Raw genomic sequence first — 22416 nt, 5'->3', positions numbered from 1 at the left:
AAAATTATTCACCATTACATGTATTCTTGCAATAATGCACTGTATAATTGCTATTGTAAAAAGCATCCAAATAATTAGCTCTGCTGGTGTTTGTACTGTACGTTTCCTAGATAAAACGGAAAGAATTGCTTTAGTCTCTATTAACAATAAGGATCTGAATTTCCAGACTGGTTTGGTTTTTCCTCAATATAATTTGAGGAATAAGTCAAACTCATTTGAAAAATTATAACCTTTTTGTAATCCTAACTTGTTCCCTTCATTTCCTCAATGGAAATTTTATATAAAAATTAATGAAGTTAAAAGTCACTTATTTATATCCAATAAATTAGAATATTGTTAACTAGCGAATAAAGAAAAAATGGAAAGTATCTTTTTAATTAATGAAATCCTAAACACGTATCAACGCCTTCCCGTATCATTTCGATTAAAGTTTGTGATAATTACATTTATAATATTTAAATATTGAAAACGAAAGTATCAGGCAGGAAATATCAATTTGTTATCAATAAGTACCAAGTATGTATAAATTCAGTTTTTTTTAATATATATATCCGGATTTGAATTTAATAAACAATATAATCATTAGTATTAAAACTTGCCAAAGTTTAGTCATTTTAATATATAAATTAAAATATAAATTTTTTATCTTTCAGACGAGGAAACGTCGGGAAAGCCCATTTCCGTGAAGTTTTTGCAGGAAATACATCCTGTGCATATTCTGCCAAATTTGCCAACTCTAAACTATTTTCGAAAATCAAAATGGAAGTAAGATGCAGAACTTCAATCTCTGGCTTGCCAAAAGTTGAAGGATACTTAGAAAAAAGAGGAAAATTCGTAAGTACAAAAAGCATTTTCAAGTTTAGAAAACCATCTTTAATCGACGACTGTTTCCATTAGAATTTAAAATGTTTGTGGAAAAAATATTGGTTCGTTTTGGATGGAAGATCGCTGCTATATTTTAAATCAAAGGATAATTATGAGGTAAGCTATAAGATTATTTTTACTTCATACCTTCAAATTACTTTTATGTTTCTTCTATTATTGTACAGCTTATAAATTGTAAAATAAACTAATTTTAATATACTAAAACTAAATTGTACTACTAACAATCGAACAATTTTTTTAACTTTCCCTAAAACAAATAGAATAACTGATGATTTTATAAGTTATATTTATTCTAAAGGTTATCTGTACTTTTTTAAATAGTGTTGTTTCTACTGTATTGAACATTTGTTAGTACTGTATGTATATGTATCTGTACTTATTTGATAATAGCTATTGATTTAACAATTCTTCGTCTACATTTAATTGTCATTATCTGAATTAAAAGGATTCAAATATATTTGAGTCTTTTTAGCCTTATGTAATTATATTAAATTAGGTTTACTCGTTTTTTAATTGCAAGATAAACTAATGATGAAGATAGAAAACTGAAAAGTTTTAGCTACCTGCATCTTATAAATAAATATTGAACATTAATGAATGTGCTACGATGATTTTAGATCATTTATTTCTAATACTTTACAAATAACGTAGAATAGATCTCTTTGACAGTAATGAATGTAAATTAAGATTTTAAACAGAAAAAAAGTGAAATTTCAGACATCCTACACTCATAAAGAGTAGGCCTATTCCAAAAATCATCGAAAGATTTTTACTATAATTGTTAACTGTTCAACATAAATCAAAAGCAGGAAATTAATAAACTTAGTTTAATTCATAGATATTTGTTTTAATAACGAAAAATTATATTACCCAAATGTCCAGCATTGGCTACTTCACAAAGCGTTGCTCCGACCAAGACATTATACATTACAGTACGGGCGGACAACCTACGGAATACAGCAAGTTTCCAGTCTACCGCAGAGAAAAATGAAAAACTGAACGATGAAAAATATCATTTAAATATTACATTCGTAATTAATTCACTGGTAATTCAAAATAATCTTCTATCCATTTTTATATTATTTTTGTCATACATTCTCTCAATTGTACGGCTATTTCGAAATTCCATTTAGTGTTTAGATTTACTAGAAATTTATAATTATCACATCACCCACAACACATATAACAAGGTCTTATAGAGTACAATTATAAAATTTATAAGGATAACTTCCCGGACCAATTCATTATTCATTCAAATTTTTTTACTGCCCGTAAGAATTATTAATTAACTATATTCAGATGCAACAGAAATGTAAATATTGTTTCGTATTATGCTGCATTTTCTTGTGATAAGATATATATATATATATATATATAAATTATCTATTTTTTAGGGATACAAAATTATTTAAGTTACTTTCCTACAGAAAAGGTTTTCTTATTAATAACTTAACTCATAAAACGAAATTGTCATCTACAAAAATGAACATAGTAATTATTGTTTACTGTTGAATTAACTGGCGTTTATATTTGAAACTTTTTCTATAAACTTTATTTTACTTGAACTGGAATGTTAATTTTAAATATTTATATTTTCCAGGCATTGGGTGTTTGTAAAGGAATGATTGATTTTTCCAGAGTGCAGACAATTAGAATTCCAGCTAAGTTACATCATGGTTATCCGTTCGAAATAGTTACTCGTAGTCAAATTATTTATCTAGTAAGAATTTTCTGCATTAGTTTGAAATTAAATATTAATATTTATAAGTGCAATAAAACTGAACGAAATATTAACGACTCACAGCTTAAAATTCCAGCAATGCAAAACATTTTATTTGCAACTAACACCTTGAAAGGCCTTCACCAGATTACTACAATCGGAACAAGATTGTTCTACTTGGAAAATGTTAATTTCGATGCTGAAATTTTAAGGTGTGTTTCATTAATATTTATATGTTAAAATCTATCTTTTTTAACATCTCTATTGGAGCAGTGCTAAAAAACATGACTTAAATAATGGAAACCGAACATTTATCAGTAAGGATGCAAGATAATATTTCTATTTCTAACTCTGATTCTAAGAACATTCAATAATAATTTCCTGTTTTACACCAAGAACTATCGATAACTATGAATTATTAAAACATTTCTTTTATCATTAATGAAAATTATTTAATAAGACAATAATTTTGTTGTTCTGATAAAACGTATTAAAGGTATAGTTTACTTTGCATATGCATTATGTCAAATTAATTAAGGAATTCAAAACGACCAACCCAAATTAAATCAATTCAACAGTGGCGTGTCGTCATTGGAAGCGATGGAAGCGCCGCTTCCACCTTTCAATGACCTTCCCTTGTATTTTATAAAATATAAATTTTCATATTTTAACGTACTTTGAATTAATTAAAATTAATATTTTATTATAACTGCATTATGTATCTTTTACAAATTTCTATACTACATGTGAAAAAAACGATAAGATTGCTATTGTATATTCGAATAATTCGGTGGCAGAAGGAATGTCGAAACCGGGTCAGTTTCCAATCAGCCAGATTATATAGGCATTAGCACATGCGGTTTACAGTGCACCAACCTCACCCGGTTTAGCTGGTAGAAGCAACACACGCGTAAAGCTTCTAATTTTATATCCCGGACCGGTTCTGAACTGTTAGCCGCCTGCCTGTCAACTTCCAAGCAGCCAGATTATAGGCATTGGCGCATGCGCTTTACAGAGCACCAACGTCACGGTTTAGCTGGTAGAAGCGACACACGCGTAAAGCGTCCAACTTTATATCCCGGAGCGGTTGTGGGCTGTTAGCCGCCTGCTAGATATTCGGCCACCCTCGCCCGATTATGTGAATCATGGGCAGACTAGATCAACGGCGGGCAACCCCCGGCCCGCGGGCCAGCTACGGCTGGCGAAAAGTTTCTATCCGGTCCGCGAGATTTTAAATAGATTATTAAATTGGAAAAATAACTAATTAATAGTTATTTTTCCAATTCTTTGTAATTTTCGAAAACGATAAGAGAAATAAATGTAGTAATTAACTTTTTATTTATTTATTTCATATTTGCAGACTAAAAAAATTACAAGTCACAAAAATCGTCAATTAACTACTATGGCCCGTGGAAAAAACGTAAAATTTATTCTGGTCCATGTTATAAAAAAGGTTGCCCACCCTAGACTAGATTTATAACTTAACCCAACCGACAGAAGTTTACTGGCATGTTTTTATGATAGTTCTGTATAGTTGACAGGAGTTTTAAAAAATCCATTAAAATATTTGATATACCGGTATTTATCCTGCTCTCCCATCTTATATTACTTACGGATTTCAATGTTAAACCGGTGATATTACGATTTAGTATGTTCTATCTGTAAGCGGATGCAGATAATTTTTTAACATTGTACAAGAATTGTACACGTTTTAACTGTTACTTTGGCATCATCATTTACAACCAAATTTAATGAATGAAACGCACAAGGTACAAAAAAGCTCTAGAATTTATTTTCCTTAAATTTACGATCTAAGTATCCGTTGTCATAAAAATTTCTTTCCACTTTTTTCCCAAGACTACAAATATTCAGGTACAAAGTAACTGGTTTCGACTTATTTCTACTTAAGAAGTAATTAAATAATTAAGAGATCAGGGAATGGAGACATAAATAAAACCCTGTTGAAAGAGCCAGAATTTTACTTAAACAAAAGCTTGACCGAACGAATCACTCGCTCAGTACAGTGGGGAACTGATTTCCGTGTACACCTGGTATTAAAACGAATTAGTTAGAAAACAAATGACTATTAAGTTTAACATAGTTAGATTTTTACAGCTATGGTGAGAAACGTTTAAAATTTACAACAGCCCTGTGGCGTCCTTTCAGATATACTAGTGATGCGACAAAAGAGGCATTTGACATTGACCGGTATCGGCACCTTCGGATTTGGCACGCACACACTACATACCTACCTGGACCGTCTCTGATTCCATCCATTAGCTACTCGTATCGAGCTATTGTTTTAAAATTTAAAAAGTAAAGAATATTTTATGTTATTTTTATGTACGTTTCTTTACAAAGCTATATTTTAATTATAATTTTTTTTAAAAGTATATTAATACAATTGAACAATATATTGTACCAGGTATGTATATCCATCGCAATTTTATTTCACCGAGTAAGTTTTTATAATTTATCTTTAATTTTAGTCCCTTATATCGTGGCTAGCGATTCAGAATGTAATTGTGATATTAAAAATACTTTTAGAGAAGTCTACAGTTTTTACTGGCTTATCGAACAAATGAATACGAATGGACCCTAGACCAGTGATTCTTAACCACTTCTTATGGACCCCCAGGGGGCCCCATAAAAAGTTTTCCGGGGGCCGCCAAATTATGCAAAATTTCCTTTGGAATATAATAAAAAGAAAATTGATGTATAACCGAATATCGTATTGAAAAGTGAAATAAGAAAGATAAAGTTTTCCTATTTAGTTTTTTTTATTTGTTTTTTATTTCTTCCTACATACAACTTTGTTAGTTCAGAAGAAATAAATGCAAATATGCTACTTACACCGCAGTATTTACTTCTTTTATTCCAAATTAATTCTAAGAAACTATTACTGCTTGGAATTTTAAAAATAATTATGCAAAAATAGTAGGCTTAGTAGTAGGGTTAGAAAATTTAAATATTATTGCAAAAGTTATGCAAAATCTTTACGCAAGTTGTGGGTGTTTTAGTTTAGTTTTAGCATTGGCTTTGGATCTAATAATAGTGCATTTCTTTCTTATATTGTGTGTTTAGTTTTAATTATTTATAATTAACCCACAAAAATGAGCAAAAAACAGAAAGGAACATTAGAAAATTTTTTTAATGTAAGTAATCACGGACCGGGACCTTCAAAAAGAAAATATACTGAAGAAAATACTAGTGAATGTTCCAACCATGATACAGTGAAAAACGCAACGGAAAAAAAACCCACAAGTCCTAAACTAAAGGTATAAAATTAAGTAACATTAAAATTAGAAAATACGATCGTGATTATATCAAATATGGGTTCGTAAGAATAGAAGTTCAAGGAATTACAAAATCACAAGAAATCTCGTTAAATTATTTTCGAATATTTTTTGTTTTTTCTATGAATTTTTAATTGTTTATTTTATTTTTTGTTAAAAATAAATAAGTTTTTATGTTTAATTGTGAAGTTTGAATGTTATTTAAATAGAAAATGAAATAATAAAGTTATGATTTACATATATTTTATAAAAAAAATAAAGCAATGATAAAAAAATCAATTTATTATAGATAAATTATCAAATATAAATTATTATTTTAAAAAATGAGGGTCACAAAAAATTATGAAATATTTGGTGGGCTGCGAGTATAAAAAGGTTAAGAACCACTGTCCTAGACCATCACTGACGCGCAATTAACTGATTGCCCCTGGAAGTCGGCTTCTTACAGAAACAGCTTCCCTATCATCAAATGTCACGGCACCCCACTGCAATTCAATGAAATTAAATGACGAATTCATTTATGAATTAACTGTAAATTAAATGAACATTTCCTATCGTCGGGTTGCCCTTTTCTTAATCCCAAGGGAGCTCTAAGGTTTCATTTACTTTTAAACTAGCTTGTTACGTCCGGGTTTATAAAGTACCACTCGCAGTAATTGTTATATCCGGAGTTATTAATCGTAAATTTCAAAAATATATGTAGTAAAACGAGTTTTAAGAACATTATCAGAATGCCTATAACTACCTGGGAACTTTTTCTCGTAAACAGCGAGTTTATAGAAAAATGATAACGATTAGTTTGGTGTATTTGGTTATAGCTACGTGACGTGGATGATCTGCCGACGGAATGCCTACCGGAAAGAGTTTTATGGAATATTAGCCCTAGTTTACGTGTTACTAACCTGAAGAAAACCCTGAAAACTTCACGTGGCCAGACGTTGGCGACAAAGTGAACCCACCACAAATTACCAGTGTAACAGATTCGACTCCATGCAGATTAGTGCTACGTGCTACTCATCAAAGTATTAATATAGCGAGTCTACTTCGCACTATGGAGTAATTAAGCGAATAAAATATTTGTTTTACTTTTTTAAAAAATTATATCCTTTTTTGTATGAATTATATTTAGTTTATTTTAAATCTTTTACCAATAGATGGCGCTACATGTAAATCCAGCAAATCCAATATAGACAGAAATTAATTTATATATAGAAATCCAATAAATATTTTGGGGTGGTATGTACGTCGTTATCTAAGTTAGTAAAATATTAACGGAACTGCCGAGTTTCGTAGCAATTGATTGATCGAACGGACTACGAGTGTATAGCGAACAAACGTTCTTATTTATAAATACAGATTAGTTACTCATTTTCATCACACGCAACTTTTTACCGATGACAAAATTAAAATATTTGTTATTAACCAAAAATTTGTTCTAGCGAGTTGTGATTGTTCAATCATGTATCAAGGTAGCACTATTTGATTAAAGAGATTGTGATATACACAGTAGCATCTGTAGCGCAATAGGATTAATTAACAGCGTTAATCAAGGGATACTTGTAAATATATATACAGATATCTTCTTGCATAACGTATGTATGATGCCCTTTTTTTATAGTCTGTGGGTGCCACTGATAGAGATTGTGGTGTTTAGACAATTTCTCTGTTGCAGTGCTGGAATGACAAAGTATTGGAGCATATTTCCATACCTAGCGGCATTAACAAAACACATCACTGGTCCAGATAGAGTTTTCTTCAAATAAATAAGGATCAATGATAAAGGATGCTGTGAAACCATACCACACTATTATCTTTGCAAAATTGGTAAATTTTTGGCAGATCAAATATGGCAGTTGTGTGTGTTCGTATCACCATGAAAATGAAAATGAGCCTAATCACTGCACAGAATTTGTTGGGATCATACATCAACCATCATCTGAGCTACAAATGTGGCAAATATTTTCACTTTTCAATATTACCAGGGCTGATGCAAGAGTACCTGATGCTCCTAGGCAAAGAAAATTTAGGTGGTCGTATACATTATCTATCTTTTCTTTGTTTATGAGTACAGCTGGTGCCCCTAGGCAATCACTTAGGTTTGTCTAATGGTAAAACCAGCCAAATATTACTAAAAACCAATTGAAGGGTCTAATTTCAAAAATATCATTAATTTAATTGCAAGCCATATGTTTCTGTTATCAAGCTAATTGAAGTTAGAGATTTGAAATGTCTTGCTCTTAAACAATTCCATTGTAGATTTTAAATCAGCACAGATAAAAATTCAGAATGTATAACATTTATAGGGTTTCCGTAAAGTCCATGTTGAATTTTAGAAATTTATTTTTAAAAATGTGAAACGTATAGACACAGTTCCTGCATCAAAACTCAAAAGGTAGACAACAAAATCAGTTGTAGTCAGTATATCAGTACTCCTCCATATATGCACTTTTTGTCCCTGTAGCACATCTAGGCAATGCAGTCTCCATATTTTTATGTGGGCTGTTGACAACACTTCCTGTGTCTTTGAACTTTGCATACCAGGCTTTTATGTCCTGGGGAATAGTGGTGTTTGTCCATACTGTCATATGATGTGACGTCAAACCATTATTGTATTCTCACTATTGTGATACAATAGTGCACATAGTCTCCTGCACAGACACCATTTTTAATTGTGAGCAATGACACAATGGTGTGCAAGTAATGAATGGGAGAACAACTTTGTGAGTCAACCTAACTGTGGCATATGTACAGTATGTACACTCTCAGTAGCTCTCATCATATTGTCACAATAAATTTCTAAAACTCAACAAACTTTATGAACCCCTGTAGAAGATACCTTTGTCTTATATTTTTTGAAACTGAAAGTATTCATTTGATAAAGAACAACCGCACACCAGGGTGTATACTACAAGATGTTACTCACAAAAAACCTTTAACCAGTGTGTAACAAACTTATCAAGCACTACAAACGTTTTGTAGTGCTTGATAAGTTTGTTATGCACCAGTTAAAGGATTTTTTGTGAGTAACATCTTGTAGTATTCATTTGGTATACAAAGGATAAAAATGGGCTTAGTGACTTTTTGAAATGAAATATGTATGCATGTATGTATGACTGCCACAGAAAAGTGTTAAATGTAAGAAAATGTTTTCTGGTCAAGAAACCACTAAGTTACTATAGTGACTGCCAAAAACTGTGGTTTATGTAAGATTGTTTATTGCAGAAATCATAAAAATGAACTTGGGAAAATTGGCCCTTCAATTCTTGATTGTGGGTTATCTTGTATGAATAAAAATACAAGATTTTTTTGTATAATTTTTCATACTGTTGTGTAAGGCATAGCTAAAGCCTAGTGAACGTGATACAAATACAAATGTGCAGGTTAGTGTGAGGACCGGCAAAAACTGGCCAGTCCGTTTTAAATTTTATTGTTAAAACCCCTTGGGAGATAGCGATCAAAATCGGAGATAGCGATCAAGATTCAAAGGATGTGCAGCCTTCCGCCCGTCAAACACGCTTCCCTCCTCTCTGGATCCCACCTCTGAGTCACGGAGCTCAACTCATCACCCTCTGTCGTGATTGGTGATCGTAGCGGATGAGACCGGGAGTATAAATAGGGGGGAGATATCTGAGAACGGGGTGGCTGAACGTACGAAGACGACAAACGTCTCGGCAAAACCGAAACCGTATCAAAGGTCAACCCCGCAGATGCCGGAGCTGCTGATTACAAGCCGCCAAGCCCGATCCTTCCGCCCTCCGCCAGAGCCAAAGAACGACCGATCCGCCTTCCCAGCAACGATCCGTCATACGATCATTGTCACTACTTCAGAAGACGAGGTATGATTCCCCCAACCATTGTGAACTCTCTCTCTCTCTCTCACGCGATTAGGGACAAGATGCGCAGATTCTCTGTATTAGGTTATCTATCCAAATAAATCGTTATTTGCTTTATTCTGGCTTCGTTATTTCGAATATCGCCTTGACTTTATCGACGAACCCTCACACTTCTTCCACTTGACCTGACGATTAATTACCCGATCCCAACAAGTCGGGATATCGTGAAAAATTTAGCCATCCTTGACAGTGGGGTGGGTCTTACCGACCTGTTCGCAGGAAAGAAGGAGGTGCGACGTCATCCTACCTCCCGGCATTCCCACAAATTGGTGTCAGGAGTGGGGTAATCGATAAGAAAAGGCAATATCCGTAGCGGGATCAGAGAAGTTCGGTCCCTCAGCGGGCGGAATTTGTTCTGGGTCCAGATTCGAAGCTAGATTGTCTAATTGTACTTCTTGGAGGAGTTGTTTACTGATTGCTCTTCTTCCCATTGGCATTATATCTGGTTGTCGCTATTATCTACCGCGCCGCCGATGCTGTCTATCCAACTCCCGCGAACAAAACCCTAATCCGGCAAATCACCTCCTCCAAGAAGTACAATTAGACAATCTAGCTTCGAATCTGGACCCAGAACAAATTCCGCCAGCTGAGGGACCGAACTCCTCTAATCCCGCTCCGCAGAGACCAACACCCGTTGCTTTCTCCTATTAACTGTTCGAGTAGTCCGGTGAGCATAGACTGGGTGTGACCGCTTAGAGTGTACCCAATTTTTCCCATATATCCACTGTTTCCCATTAGTGCTAGAATTTACCAACTACCCCTCACTCCACGGTCGAATATCTCAATATCCTCTTTCCCTTTCAGACCGATGGCCACTATCAGACAGGAGGACGCCGTTACGGCCCTGGTGACGTGCCCGATCTGCTACGACCTGGCCCAACCGCCAGTGTTCCAGTGTTCTAATGGACACATTGTCTGTTCCAGCTGTCGGCCTCGTATCGAACATTGTCATACATGTCGGGAACCGTTAGGTCACATACGGAGCCTCGTTGTGGAGCAACTGGCTTCCTCTTTGCTATTTGCCTGTCCGTATAAAACTCACGGTTGCCCCTTCCGAACCCCCCTCCATCAGAGGGAAGAACACCAAAAAGCCTGTCATTTTAAACCTGTGGCATGTCCTTTCCCTGAATCTCGCTGCTCCTGGGAGGGGGATCGTACCACTCTTCTCACACACCTTCAGCAACGACACCCCCTTGCCCGTCTTTATTTGCGATCTACCCTCCTTTTCACGGGGATTGCCTCTGGCCAACCAGAACCAACAATGTGGGCCTCTATTCTCTCATGCTATGATCACCATTTCTTAATTCGAGTCATCTGACGTCGGACGGAGATTCCGCTTTACCGCATCGAGGTTCTCCGACTACCCACCCATCCTCCCGACCCCACCTCCTCTACTTCCTTTTCTTACTTCCTTGCGTTCCGACAGGGACGGTATTGGTTACAATGGTCCGTCCCTTCGGGTCCCACATTAGGCAATATCCCTCTTCCTAACTCCCATCCACCTCTCGAACTCCCCGCCGCAGTCGTCCATTCCTTCTGCAACCGCGACAATTTTAAGTTCTTCTTACAAATTAACGCTGACTAACCCCTTGCAGATGACCTCCACGGCCAACTGGAGTGAGCCCGAAGACACGCCTTCCCCGCCCGCTGTAACCGAACGACCCGAGGTTGATTCAGCAGCCCTTCGAGCTGCCCTAAGCTTTGTGAAATCGCAACGGAAAAAGAACTCAACCCCGGTCACCATAGTCTTACCGCTGGGACACCAATGTCCCGCGGATCTACGGCTAGCTCTCACGGATGAAGACACTTTTACAGACTTACATTATCAAAACTCAGCGCCGACACATGCAGCGCGAGTCCCCCTTTTCCGGGACTCCGGCACGACTTCCGAAGCCCAGAACCGCTCACGCCGGTCCTGACAAAATCGCCGAACGCGATCGTAATTGCTTATCTTGCTTATGTTACTATATTCGGATGCTAACCATATGTAGCCATTTGTATATGTATTGTACTAGCCATCCATATGTATTGTATTAGAGTGGTCCTTGTAGAGTAACCTGGTCTCTTTTAACCAAAAATCAACACCCTTTCCAATCCGCGCATATCCCCCTTTGAATTTTAGATCAATTTTCCAGAGAGAGAGAGTAGTAACCCCCACTTTACCTATATGTTATCATACCTCTACCTATAACCATGAACTTATTGCCATTACTTGTATTTTAATTTATATTTTTGGATACCAAGACAGTATCGGCTATCAGAGAGAGAGTAACCCTCAATATAAACCCCCAACCCGTTAAATAAAATCAAACTGGTCCCGTTTAGGACTAGTTCGATTTAGAAAGCCCGATATAATGTGAGGCCGGCAAAAACCGCCCAGTCTGTTTTAAATTTTATTGTTCAAACCCCTCGGGAGATAGCGATCAAAATCGGAGATAGCGATCAAGATTCAAAGGATGTGCAGCCTTCTGCCGTCAAACACGCTTCCCTCCTCTCCAGATCCCACCTCTGAGTCACGGAGCTCGACTCATCACCCTCTGTCACGATTGGTGATCGTAGCAGATGAGACCGGGAGTATAAATAGGGGGGAGATATCTGAGAACGGAGTGGCTAAATGTACAAAGACGACGAACGTCTTGGCAAAACCGAAACCGTATCAAAGGTCAACCCCGCAGACGCTGGAGCCACCGATTACAAGCCGCCAAGCCCGATCCTTCCGCCCTCCGCCAGAGCTGAAGAACGACCGATCCGCCTTCCCAGCGACGATCCGTCATACGATCATTGTCACTACTTCAGAAGACGAGGTATGATTCCCCCAACCATTGTGAACTCTCTCTCTCACGCGATTAGGGACAGGATGCGCAGATTCTCTGTATTAGGTTATCTATCCAAATAAATCGTTATTTGCTTTATCCTGGCTCCGTTATTTCGAATATCGCCTTGACCTTATCGACGAACCCGCACACTTCCTCCACTCGACCTGACGATTAATTACCTGATCCCGACAAGTCGGGATATTGTGAAAAATTTAGCCATCCTTGACAGTGGGGTGGGTCTTACTGACCTGTTCGCTGGAAAGAAGGAGGTGCGACGTCGTCCTACCTCCCGGTGTTCCCACACTAGTGTTGTCTCTGAATACTGCTGAAAGTGTATAATAAACATCTATGCTGCTAGCATAGATACAGGAAACTTCATCACAGTTTACTGGTCTGATCAGGTGCTAACTGTTCTGATGCCTCTTCATTAACAAGACAGGAAATTAAGCAAGAAAGTTTATACTTCATATGGTAGATGAAAGTCAAATAAACTATATATGACATGCAATTCAAATGAGCTATATTTATGTTTACATTTTAAATGAAATCAGTCTGAATATTTACTGACAAATAACATGTATTTGAAAATTCATTTTCTTTCTGATCAGAAGGCATATAAATTAAAATGTTTATCAAAATCATGGTAATTTGAATGTAATTTGAAATATAACATTTTATTTCCTAAATTTAAAAAAACTGTCTTTATTGGAAAAATTTCTTACAATGAAACTATTTAAATTTAGGAAAATTTGACATGATATTTATTGAATGCTCTAAATGATTGTTTTAAAAAAACTACTAGCTGACCCGGCAAACGTTGTTTTGCCATATAAATTATTTCTAGGTAATTTCTAGCTGACCCGGCCACGCGTTGTTGTGGCTCAAAATGTATCTATTATAAATGTATAACACTTCCCCCGTGGGGGAATTTCAAAAAATCCCTTCTTAGTGTACATTCTCTTGACGTACCCTATTAAAACGCAATCAAAAACGCATCTAAAATAGTATAATAAAAGCAGAGTTCTTCACAGTAAGCCTTAATCTCGTCACTTTTCCCGCTGGGGAATATCGAAAAATCCCTTTTTAGTGTATATTCTGTTGACGTAACCTATTAAAACGCAATTAAAAACGCAAAAAACCGCATGTAAAATAGTATAATAGAAGCCGAGTTCTTCACGGTAAGCCTTAATCCCGTCCATCTCCCCCACTGGGGAGAATTTCGACATGTATATTATATAAAAACACGTGCGTATTCGAATGCAACGTTGTGTCAAAATTTCAAAGGAATCGGTAGGAACAAACGAACGTTATATTTTATTTATATAGATAGATAGAAAATGATCTGCTTCAGTCCATTCTCACAGAAAAGCATAATGCCTGACAGAAAAGCAAACTTAGGTCGTCGGAAGTTAGCGCCATCTGTTGGACATAAAAGCCTTAATCCATATATAAATATATTTTTGAAAGGGGGAAATGGTGTAGGAATATGAAAAATAGATAGTAGCCGATTCTCGGACCTACTGAATATGCATATGAAATTTGGTAAAAATCGGTAAAACCGTTTCAGAGGAGTAAGGTAACTAACATTGTGACATGAGAATTTTATATATAAGATATTTCAGACATTCTTTTTGCCTCTGTCTTTACTTTTATTGAATTCTGTTTTTATCCTTGTCTACTTTGGACTTTCGTTTATTAATAGAACTTATTACACAATTAATAGGACTTATTATACTGGTGTAGTTTCCGTTCTCCTCTATTTGCTATACAGTGTAATACTACACCAGTGTAATAAGTCCTATTATTTTTCAGACATATTGTAACATGACAGATCTGTAACTGTGATATAAATACTGCTAATGGTACTTGATATATATTCAATAACATTTGAATTTTGAGAGAAATATTTAATGAAAACCAGACAAACTTAAAGCTTGGAATAATTACATTGAAGCAAACATGTTATCTTTTGGTTATTATTAAGAAATATAAAATTATAACTACATTTTGTTATATGGCTAGACATTCAGAATTACCTATTGTTGAACCAGTAGATTTTTATTTTTCTTTTAATGATCAGTAATATATGTGTGTGGGTAATTTAATTCCTACAATATGAACATGTTTAACAGTGACATGCACAATTTCAACTTACCAGCATTAAATGTTTAGGAAGTAATGGGTTTTTATAAATTATGCAAAATTCTAAAATCTATCAAATATTTCTTTTATATGCAGTGTGAAATCAAGATCATGAAAAATCTTAAAGGCTACTAATTATGAACCTCAGATAGAAAAATTATATCTAATAAACAGCAGATTTTCCATTAAACAAAATATTTGGTTCTATTATAATCACATTATTATTTTCTTTTCACTTATACAGAATTTATTGTTACTTTTCTGACAGAGATGAAAAGTTAATAAAATAAAATTTGTAAGAATTTGTTATTTTTTAATAACTCAAATTAAATATATGACCCATGATTTGAAGTTACTAAATTTTGACATTCAATTTTGACCCACTTTCAGAAAAAGGTTTGTCATCACTGATATAGGCAATATATTTCAAATCTATTATCATAATGTATACAGTACAGTAAGACCCTACTTAACACTGCCTCGATTAACGCTGATTCGATATAATGCGGTTTGCTCGAAGCCTTAAAAAAAAGCTCAAAATTTACACTGATTTAAATTATTGCATTTCATTGATTCGTATATAATATGATTATTTATGAACACGAACCAATCAGCAAAAAGTGCCAATTTGTCGTAGCACTGTACTTTCCTTAAATCTACATTTGTTTTGTGCAATTTTGGAAAAACTATAACATCATGGATGCTGTAGGAAATATTGACTTCGCTTGGCAAGAATTAACTGATAAATGCATGAACAAAGTGTGGAAGACGTTATGGCTGAAGGTATCCAAGAATTCTAACAAGAAGAGCCTATCATTTTATCGTTAGGTTGACTAAATTGTCAACCTAATCGATACAGCAGGACTAGATGTAGATGAGCAGTTATTGACAAGTTGCTGCAGTTTCTGGTGAGAGTTATTGACGAGCAGTTATTGATGAGTTTCTGGTGAGATCCTTACCAGTGATGACCTTCAAGAACTGGCAGAACAAGGAATTCATGTAGAACTGGAAAATAGAGATTCTGAAAACGAAGAACACAAAAACATTTCTCTACAGATTTCCTTAGTAAAAATTTGGTAACAAAACTGAAATTGTTGATCAAATTGTAGCAAATGATCCAGATTTTGAAAGGAGTGCAAAAGCAAGACGAGGCATTTTGGTTGCAATCTCCTGCTACTGACATTTGCTTAAGGGAAAAAAGCGACAAATGAAACTACACGACTATTGCAAAAAACAAGAATTTCAGAAGAGCCAGGACTTTCGTCACAAAAAATAAACTTTACATTTCTGTGTGCATATGTTTGTGTGTTATTTAACATATATTATTATACAAGTTAATATAAAAATAACTTAAAATTAAAGTAAAATTTGTTTATTTTTGGTTGCGTGTTCCCCTATCCCTATTTACTCATGTTAAAATGATCTTGTTTAACGCTGTTTTGTTTAGCACTTTGTCGTCTAGGAAAGCATCCCCCACATTAAGCGGGGTCTTACTGTACTTCATATCATGACTATGGTAATTATTTCAGATAAAAAGCATATTAAAAATTTATTCTCACATAAAAGTTTTATATATAAAATAATTCTGTAATATTTTATATAGTCTGCAAGTGATAGTAAAACTAGAGAAGTATGGATAGAAGAACTACAACATGCTGTAAGACCACCACATATTTCTGATCCTTTTGGAGCAACAAAATTGACTGCACCACATGTGTAAGAATCTTAACCAATCATTATTGATATACTGTGTAATATAGTTCATAATTTAATTAGATAAAGTTTATGATTCATTCATAAGCTTAGTTTTAATTTTCAATTTAATATTTTTTAAATTATCTCTAGTAAAAATCATTTGATATCATTTGAAATAGCAAAATTGAAATCATTTAAAATGAAATGGCATCAAATGATATTAAATGAAGTCACTTAATTACATCATTTAATATGATATTAAATATCTAAACTTTATTTACTTTATAATCTCTCTCTCTCTCAACAATAATATATATGTAATATTTAACTTAGTGTTTTTATAAAGTTTAGCTATATTTTGATTCTATTTTATAGTACATTAATTATATTAAACTCTATTAATGTGATTTGAAAATACTTCAAATAAAATTCTAATATCAAACAAGAGTAATACATAATAATTTATAATTACCATAATTTTATGTGGCTAACCCCATGCACCAGCATGTATCCCTCAAAAAATTGGTAGAACAGAAATAGAACATACACATAACTTACATTACTGAATACCTCTGAAGTGGCTGGTGAACACATGCAACAGTATGCAGTTTAGAAGATATTGTCTTAAACAATATCCCACTTTGTTTGTTTTATTTTTGTCAGTAATTTATTATAGATATAATTATAAAATAAGTGAAATGAAAAAAAAGGGATATTTGAAACAGCTATTTTTATCATTTCACTTTGTTAGTTTTATTTATCAAATAATAATAAATAAATAAATGTGCATATATAATAATAATAATAATAGTAATAATAATTTAATAGTAAATGCTAATTATTTTAGCATTTACTATTAAATTATTAATAACCTTAAAAAAAAATAAGTAAAAAAGATTTTAATATTCACAATAAGCAAAGACATGGATTCAAGAATCAATTGACAACTCTTATTTGTTTCGAACTAACAAATAATAAAATCAACAATCAGTTTCTAAATAATTATCTAAAAGGCATTATATGGAGAGGGGGAAAATTACTGGAAACTTAGCTTTTAAGAAAAAATTCCAAGTAGAATAAGGAGGCACGTATGTGTTCCTTTAGTGATTTTTAAAAAATCAGACCAGTGGATAAATACTGTATGTCTTTAGCACACAAAGGATTTTTTACATTTTCTAAAGATACTCTTGGTAAATTTAAACTGAAAAAATTGTTTGATGAATTTATGATTGCAAATTAGAATCAGCAAATAACTATATCTATTTTCAAAACTGACTTTTAAACACAGATAACTTGTGGGTTGTCCACTTAAAATAATGGTAATTTTAAATATAAACAATTAAAATGTACACTCTTTAAAATCTTCAAGTAATTAAATTTTAGCAAGTTTCTTTGAAACAACAAATAAGATGATGGTTAAAATTATAAGCAATTGCTTTTTTGAAGAGCAAATTGGGTTAAACAATTTCTAGATTTAAACTAACTTGTTCAGGTTATTGCAATTGAATTATGTATTACATTATAAGCATTATAACCTGAAAATTTAGTTTAGATTGATATAAATTATTATTTAAACATTATCATCAAATGTATGTAAGCTATATATTTCATATGAAATACAAGTTTATATATCTCATTTGAATGAAAAAGTTAATGGAACATATTTCAGCACAAATAAAGCCTTTTATTACATTTCAGAATATCAAGATAAACTTTATGTGAAAGAACTATTGGGTTGTTTGGAAAGTAATTTTGTTTTTTTTAAAAGAAAAAAAACAATTTTCTTATAATATATAAATATTTTATTGAACTATATATTGACCATTTTGGTCAAATACCTGTTGCCATCTTCCTGGTAGTAGCATGCTTCCACATTCACAAAAGTTTTGATCTTTGCTTACAAAAAACTGATCCAAGTGATTTTTGACATCCTCATTTGAAGTAAATGTTTTACTGTTTAAAAAATTTTGTAAAGACTGGAACCAGTAATACTCTGAGAGTTCCAGATCTGGCAAATATGGTGGGTGTGGTAGTACATCCCATCCAAGCTGTAACAGTTTCTGACGAGTTATCAAACTTGTGTGAAATTTGGCATTATCATGGTAAAACACTACACTGTTTGTTGATCAATTCTGGTCTTTTCTGTTTGAAGATATTACTCAATATGTTTACTCGATGGCAGTACACTTTCGAATCAATTGTGAAATTGTCTGGTAAAAGCTAAAAAAAAAAAATTTCCATAAAATCCCACCAAAGAAAGCATCTTTCTTTAAGAACATGTGGAACCCATATATCGAGCTTTGAAACAAAACCAATTTGTTTCAAGTAATCATAAACGGTTCAATTCAACAAATTTAATCTCTTAGTGATTTCACGTATTGTTATTCAACAGTTTGCTCCAATCAGTACCTTTACTTTGTTTTCATTGGCTTCAACTGGCCATCCAGGAGTGGTGCATCTTCAATATTGAAATTGCCAGAACAAAATTTTGTGAACCAGTTTTGGCATTGTCTTTCTCTCAACACATCTTCTCCATACATGTACCACAATTTTTTTCTTGCTTGAACAACATTTTGATTTTTTGGTAATAAAAAAGCAAAATATGCCGAAAATCATGCTTTTGATTTTCTATATTTGATAGGACACCGAAAAAAAAACAATTGTACAGAATCAAACAAAGTTTTTTACAAATAAGCCTTAAAATGTCAGCTGTCGAAGTATATAATGAAAATGTGGTTTAAAATAAAATTGGCTGGTAAAAATACATCTAATTCCTCTAGTAATAAAAAAATGAAATTACTTTCCAAACAACCCAATATATTACAAGTTCTTGCATTAAATTCTTAAACAAGCTACAGTTTTTTTCTAATTAGAAAGTTAAAACACATTAAAAGAATTATTTAAAAAGCCTTTCAAACTCATTTCTCTGAATATAAAAATGCTTCTAAAGCCTTTTCATCTAATGCTTTGATTGGCAAATGAGGCAGTGTTAAAGATAAAAACTTTTAACATAAATTTATTTTTGATTGAGAAATCATATATGAGAAGATTTTGAAATAAAAATTTAAAATATTAACAATATCTAAACAGACAAAGAAAAAAATTTAAGGTTGGAAATTAAAATATCAGATTTTAGTTCTTTACATAGAATTTCTCTTGATTAATGTTTCATCACATTTCAGAACACCTACATGTGCATTATTAGACTCCATTAACTTTCTATGCAAAATAAATAAATATTCCTGCATTTTAAAAGAGTCATTGAAAGGTCTGTCTCAAAAGTTTAGGTAAAATGACAGTTATTGTTACTTTTTAAAAACTATTTTAAAATTTAGCCATTGTAATGGATAGACTGCTAACTGAATTTTTAAATTTCAAACAACAAAAATATCTTCAATTTTCACTGACAATGGTAAAGCAGAAATGATTTACAACTGAAGTAATTGCAATGTTTTAGGGTGTATATTAATTTTGTTTAATTTATTAGCTCCAGAAATTTTTAAAAATTATTCTTAAAATAAAATTTTGAAAATATTTTATTACTTTAGTATTAATTTTTAAATATATATTTCAGTTCAAATTTGTTTGATAATGTAAAAATTGATCCAAATGATTCAAAACAACTAGAATCAAGCTATTCTACTAATCCTAATCCAAATCAAAGTTCCATTAAAATTAAAGAATGTGAAAATATCATGCATACAAATTTATCTGAAAATGAAGATATGAAAAATAAATTTTCTATTGAGGATGAAAGTTCAGTTTCCAATTCTGAAAAACACCAAAATGGTTTGCTTTGTCCAGATTTAATATCAGAATGTGATAAAAGATTAGAGTTGAAGACTCCCATTCATCAAAAAGAATATTTCAAAGTCAAGGAAGAACAATTTGAAACACAAGTAGATGAAAGTGACACAAATGATGAATATAATGAAGAGTCCAATTATGAAACAGCTGAAGAAACGTTAGATGAAGTTGGTTCCAATGAATGCCTTAATTCTATTAAAAATGATGCTATTTCAGCCTTTACTAGTGTAACACATTTTATTAATTATATGGAAAGTAATAACATAATTTCTTCAAATGAAAAATTAGAAGAAGACAATACATACTGTAATGATAATTTAAATATAACAGAATGAAAACAAAATATATAAATAAACAACAACTAACTCATTATACATAAAGACCAACCACTGCCGAATTATCGGGCTAGAAAATGGCTATAGTAATATTAATAATTTAAGATAATAATTTAAAATAATTAGCCTAATTATTTGGTACTAGAGCTAGGCCTAGCTCTAGTACCAAAAATTATCTTAAATTATTAATATTACTATAGCCATTTTCTAGCCCGATAATTCGGCAGTGGTTGGTCTTTATGAAAACAAAATATTTTAAAAGTTTTTGTTTGCCTTACATATAAAATTGTTATTTAAAATCATTTAATTTGCATTTTTGAAATAAAGTAAAATAAGCAATATTATAAACTTTATAATGTAAACAAAGTTAATGTTTTTGAAAAATAAAACTTTAATATGAATTTACAATAATTACATTAAACTGCTATGTTATTCTGCTATGAAGAGAATATATGATCTACTATAAACAAATGTGATAAACAAACAAAATTTACATACATACATGTTTGTAAATAAGGAAAATTATACCTTTTATTTAAAATATTTTAATTGTAATTTATTATTATGTCCATGTAAGATTTTACATTGTAAAAACCTTGATAGTTAAGAACAATTTCATTCTCGTCGGAATCTCATATATTAATATTTTTAATCCGTTCATCATATAACTCTGTAAAGATTCATATTTTTATTGTTATTGCTTTTTACAAACATTTATATTCTTAATTTCTAATTTGTTAAATCATTTATCTTAATTCTCTTAATAAAAAAACAATTTAAATTGTAAGTAAATATGAAATCATCATTATATATGAATCAATAATGGTGGTATAGCTTTTTTTTTCTGTGACAATGTTATTCTCTTAGTGTATCTGTATACACTAAGAGAATGGGGAAGAAATATTATGATATATAATTCATGCTTTAAATATACATATATTGAGAATCTTTGAAGTTACTTTCCAAGACAAGAAAGTTGAATTTTTCAATGATAGTTTCATTCCACTCTAGAAGTTTCTGTTATCATATTGCTCAGTTATAAGCTCAAGAGTTTGAAGTATTTAAGAATCTTTATTATTATTTTTAGAAAAAATCTTAATACTGGTTATTTAAAATAAATTTAAGAATATAAATATACAAGAAATAATTTATATATACAAATAGTCATAAAGGAAATTATCTATGACAATTCTTATAATTTTTTAAATTTTATATGTATAAATTGCTTTCTGTATCAAATAAGCAATCTTATTTTCATTTTGTCTGTAAAATTCATATCATCATTAGTGATAAACAGCTGTTAAATTTTATTACTTTCATTTGTAAAATTTTAAAAAATTTTAAAAAATAAATGATTTTTTATTATTATTATTAAACAATGCAAAAGTATTTGTTGTAACAATACTATAACCATTATCATGATTACTATATCGTATATTCATTATAAATTACTTTAATGAAAATAAAGTTGTTTTCAATAACTGTTCATTTTTCTTTACAATTATGAAAGAATAGTTAGCCAATGTACAGTATTAATAATAAGACAATAATATTATTAAATAGCAGAATGAGAAGAGAGAAAAATCAAAAATTAAACTCATCATTCAGAGAGTAGAATGCAATACTAAATGCTTGGCCAAAATTTGCTTCATTATTATAGGTTAATTAAATTTTATATCATTCATTTGTATTACTATAAAATATCATTCTCCAATTTTTTCATTTCTGTTTTAACCAAAAACAAGCTATTTCAAAAATAAAAGATTATTATTAAATTTATGAATTTTCCTTTTATACTTTAGAAACAAATTCAAAATGTATTATGTT

General features: G+C 32.0%; 1 protein-coding gene across 1 annotated transcript; it reads left to right on the top strand.

The window, feature by feature from the left end:
• The first annotated feature begins 676 nt into the window (after positions 1–676).
• Positions 677–20613, top strand: LOC136975173 (PH domain-containing protein DDB_G0274775-like). Its single transcript, XM_067270211.1, has 5 exons — positions 677–834; positions 898–981; positions 2486–2605; positions 16356–16468; positions 20022–20613. The coding sequence occupies exons 1-5, from the start codon at positions 760–762 to the stop codon at positions 20587–20589; spliced, it is 960 nt and encodes a 319-aa protein (XP_067126312.1). The 5' UTR covers positions 677–759; the 3' UTR covers positions 20590–20613.
• The last annotated feature ends 1803 nt before the right edge of the window (positions 20614–22416 follow it).

Source organism: Centruroides vittatus, unplaced genomic scaffold (assembly GCF_030686945.1).
Source record: "Centruroides vittatus isolate TY-2023 unplaced genomic scaffold, ASM3068694v2 contig_364, whole genome shotgun sequence".
Classification (NCBI taxonomy): Eukaryota; Metazoa; Arthropoda; class Arachnida; order Scorpiones; family Buthidae; genus Centruroides; species Centruroides vittatus.
The sequence above is the reverse complement of the archived record's forward strand: the minus strand, read 5'-3'. Positions and strand labels throughout refer to the sequence as shown.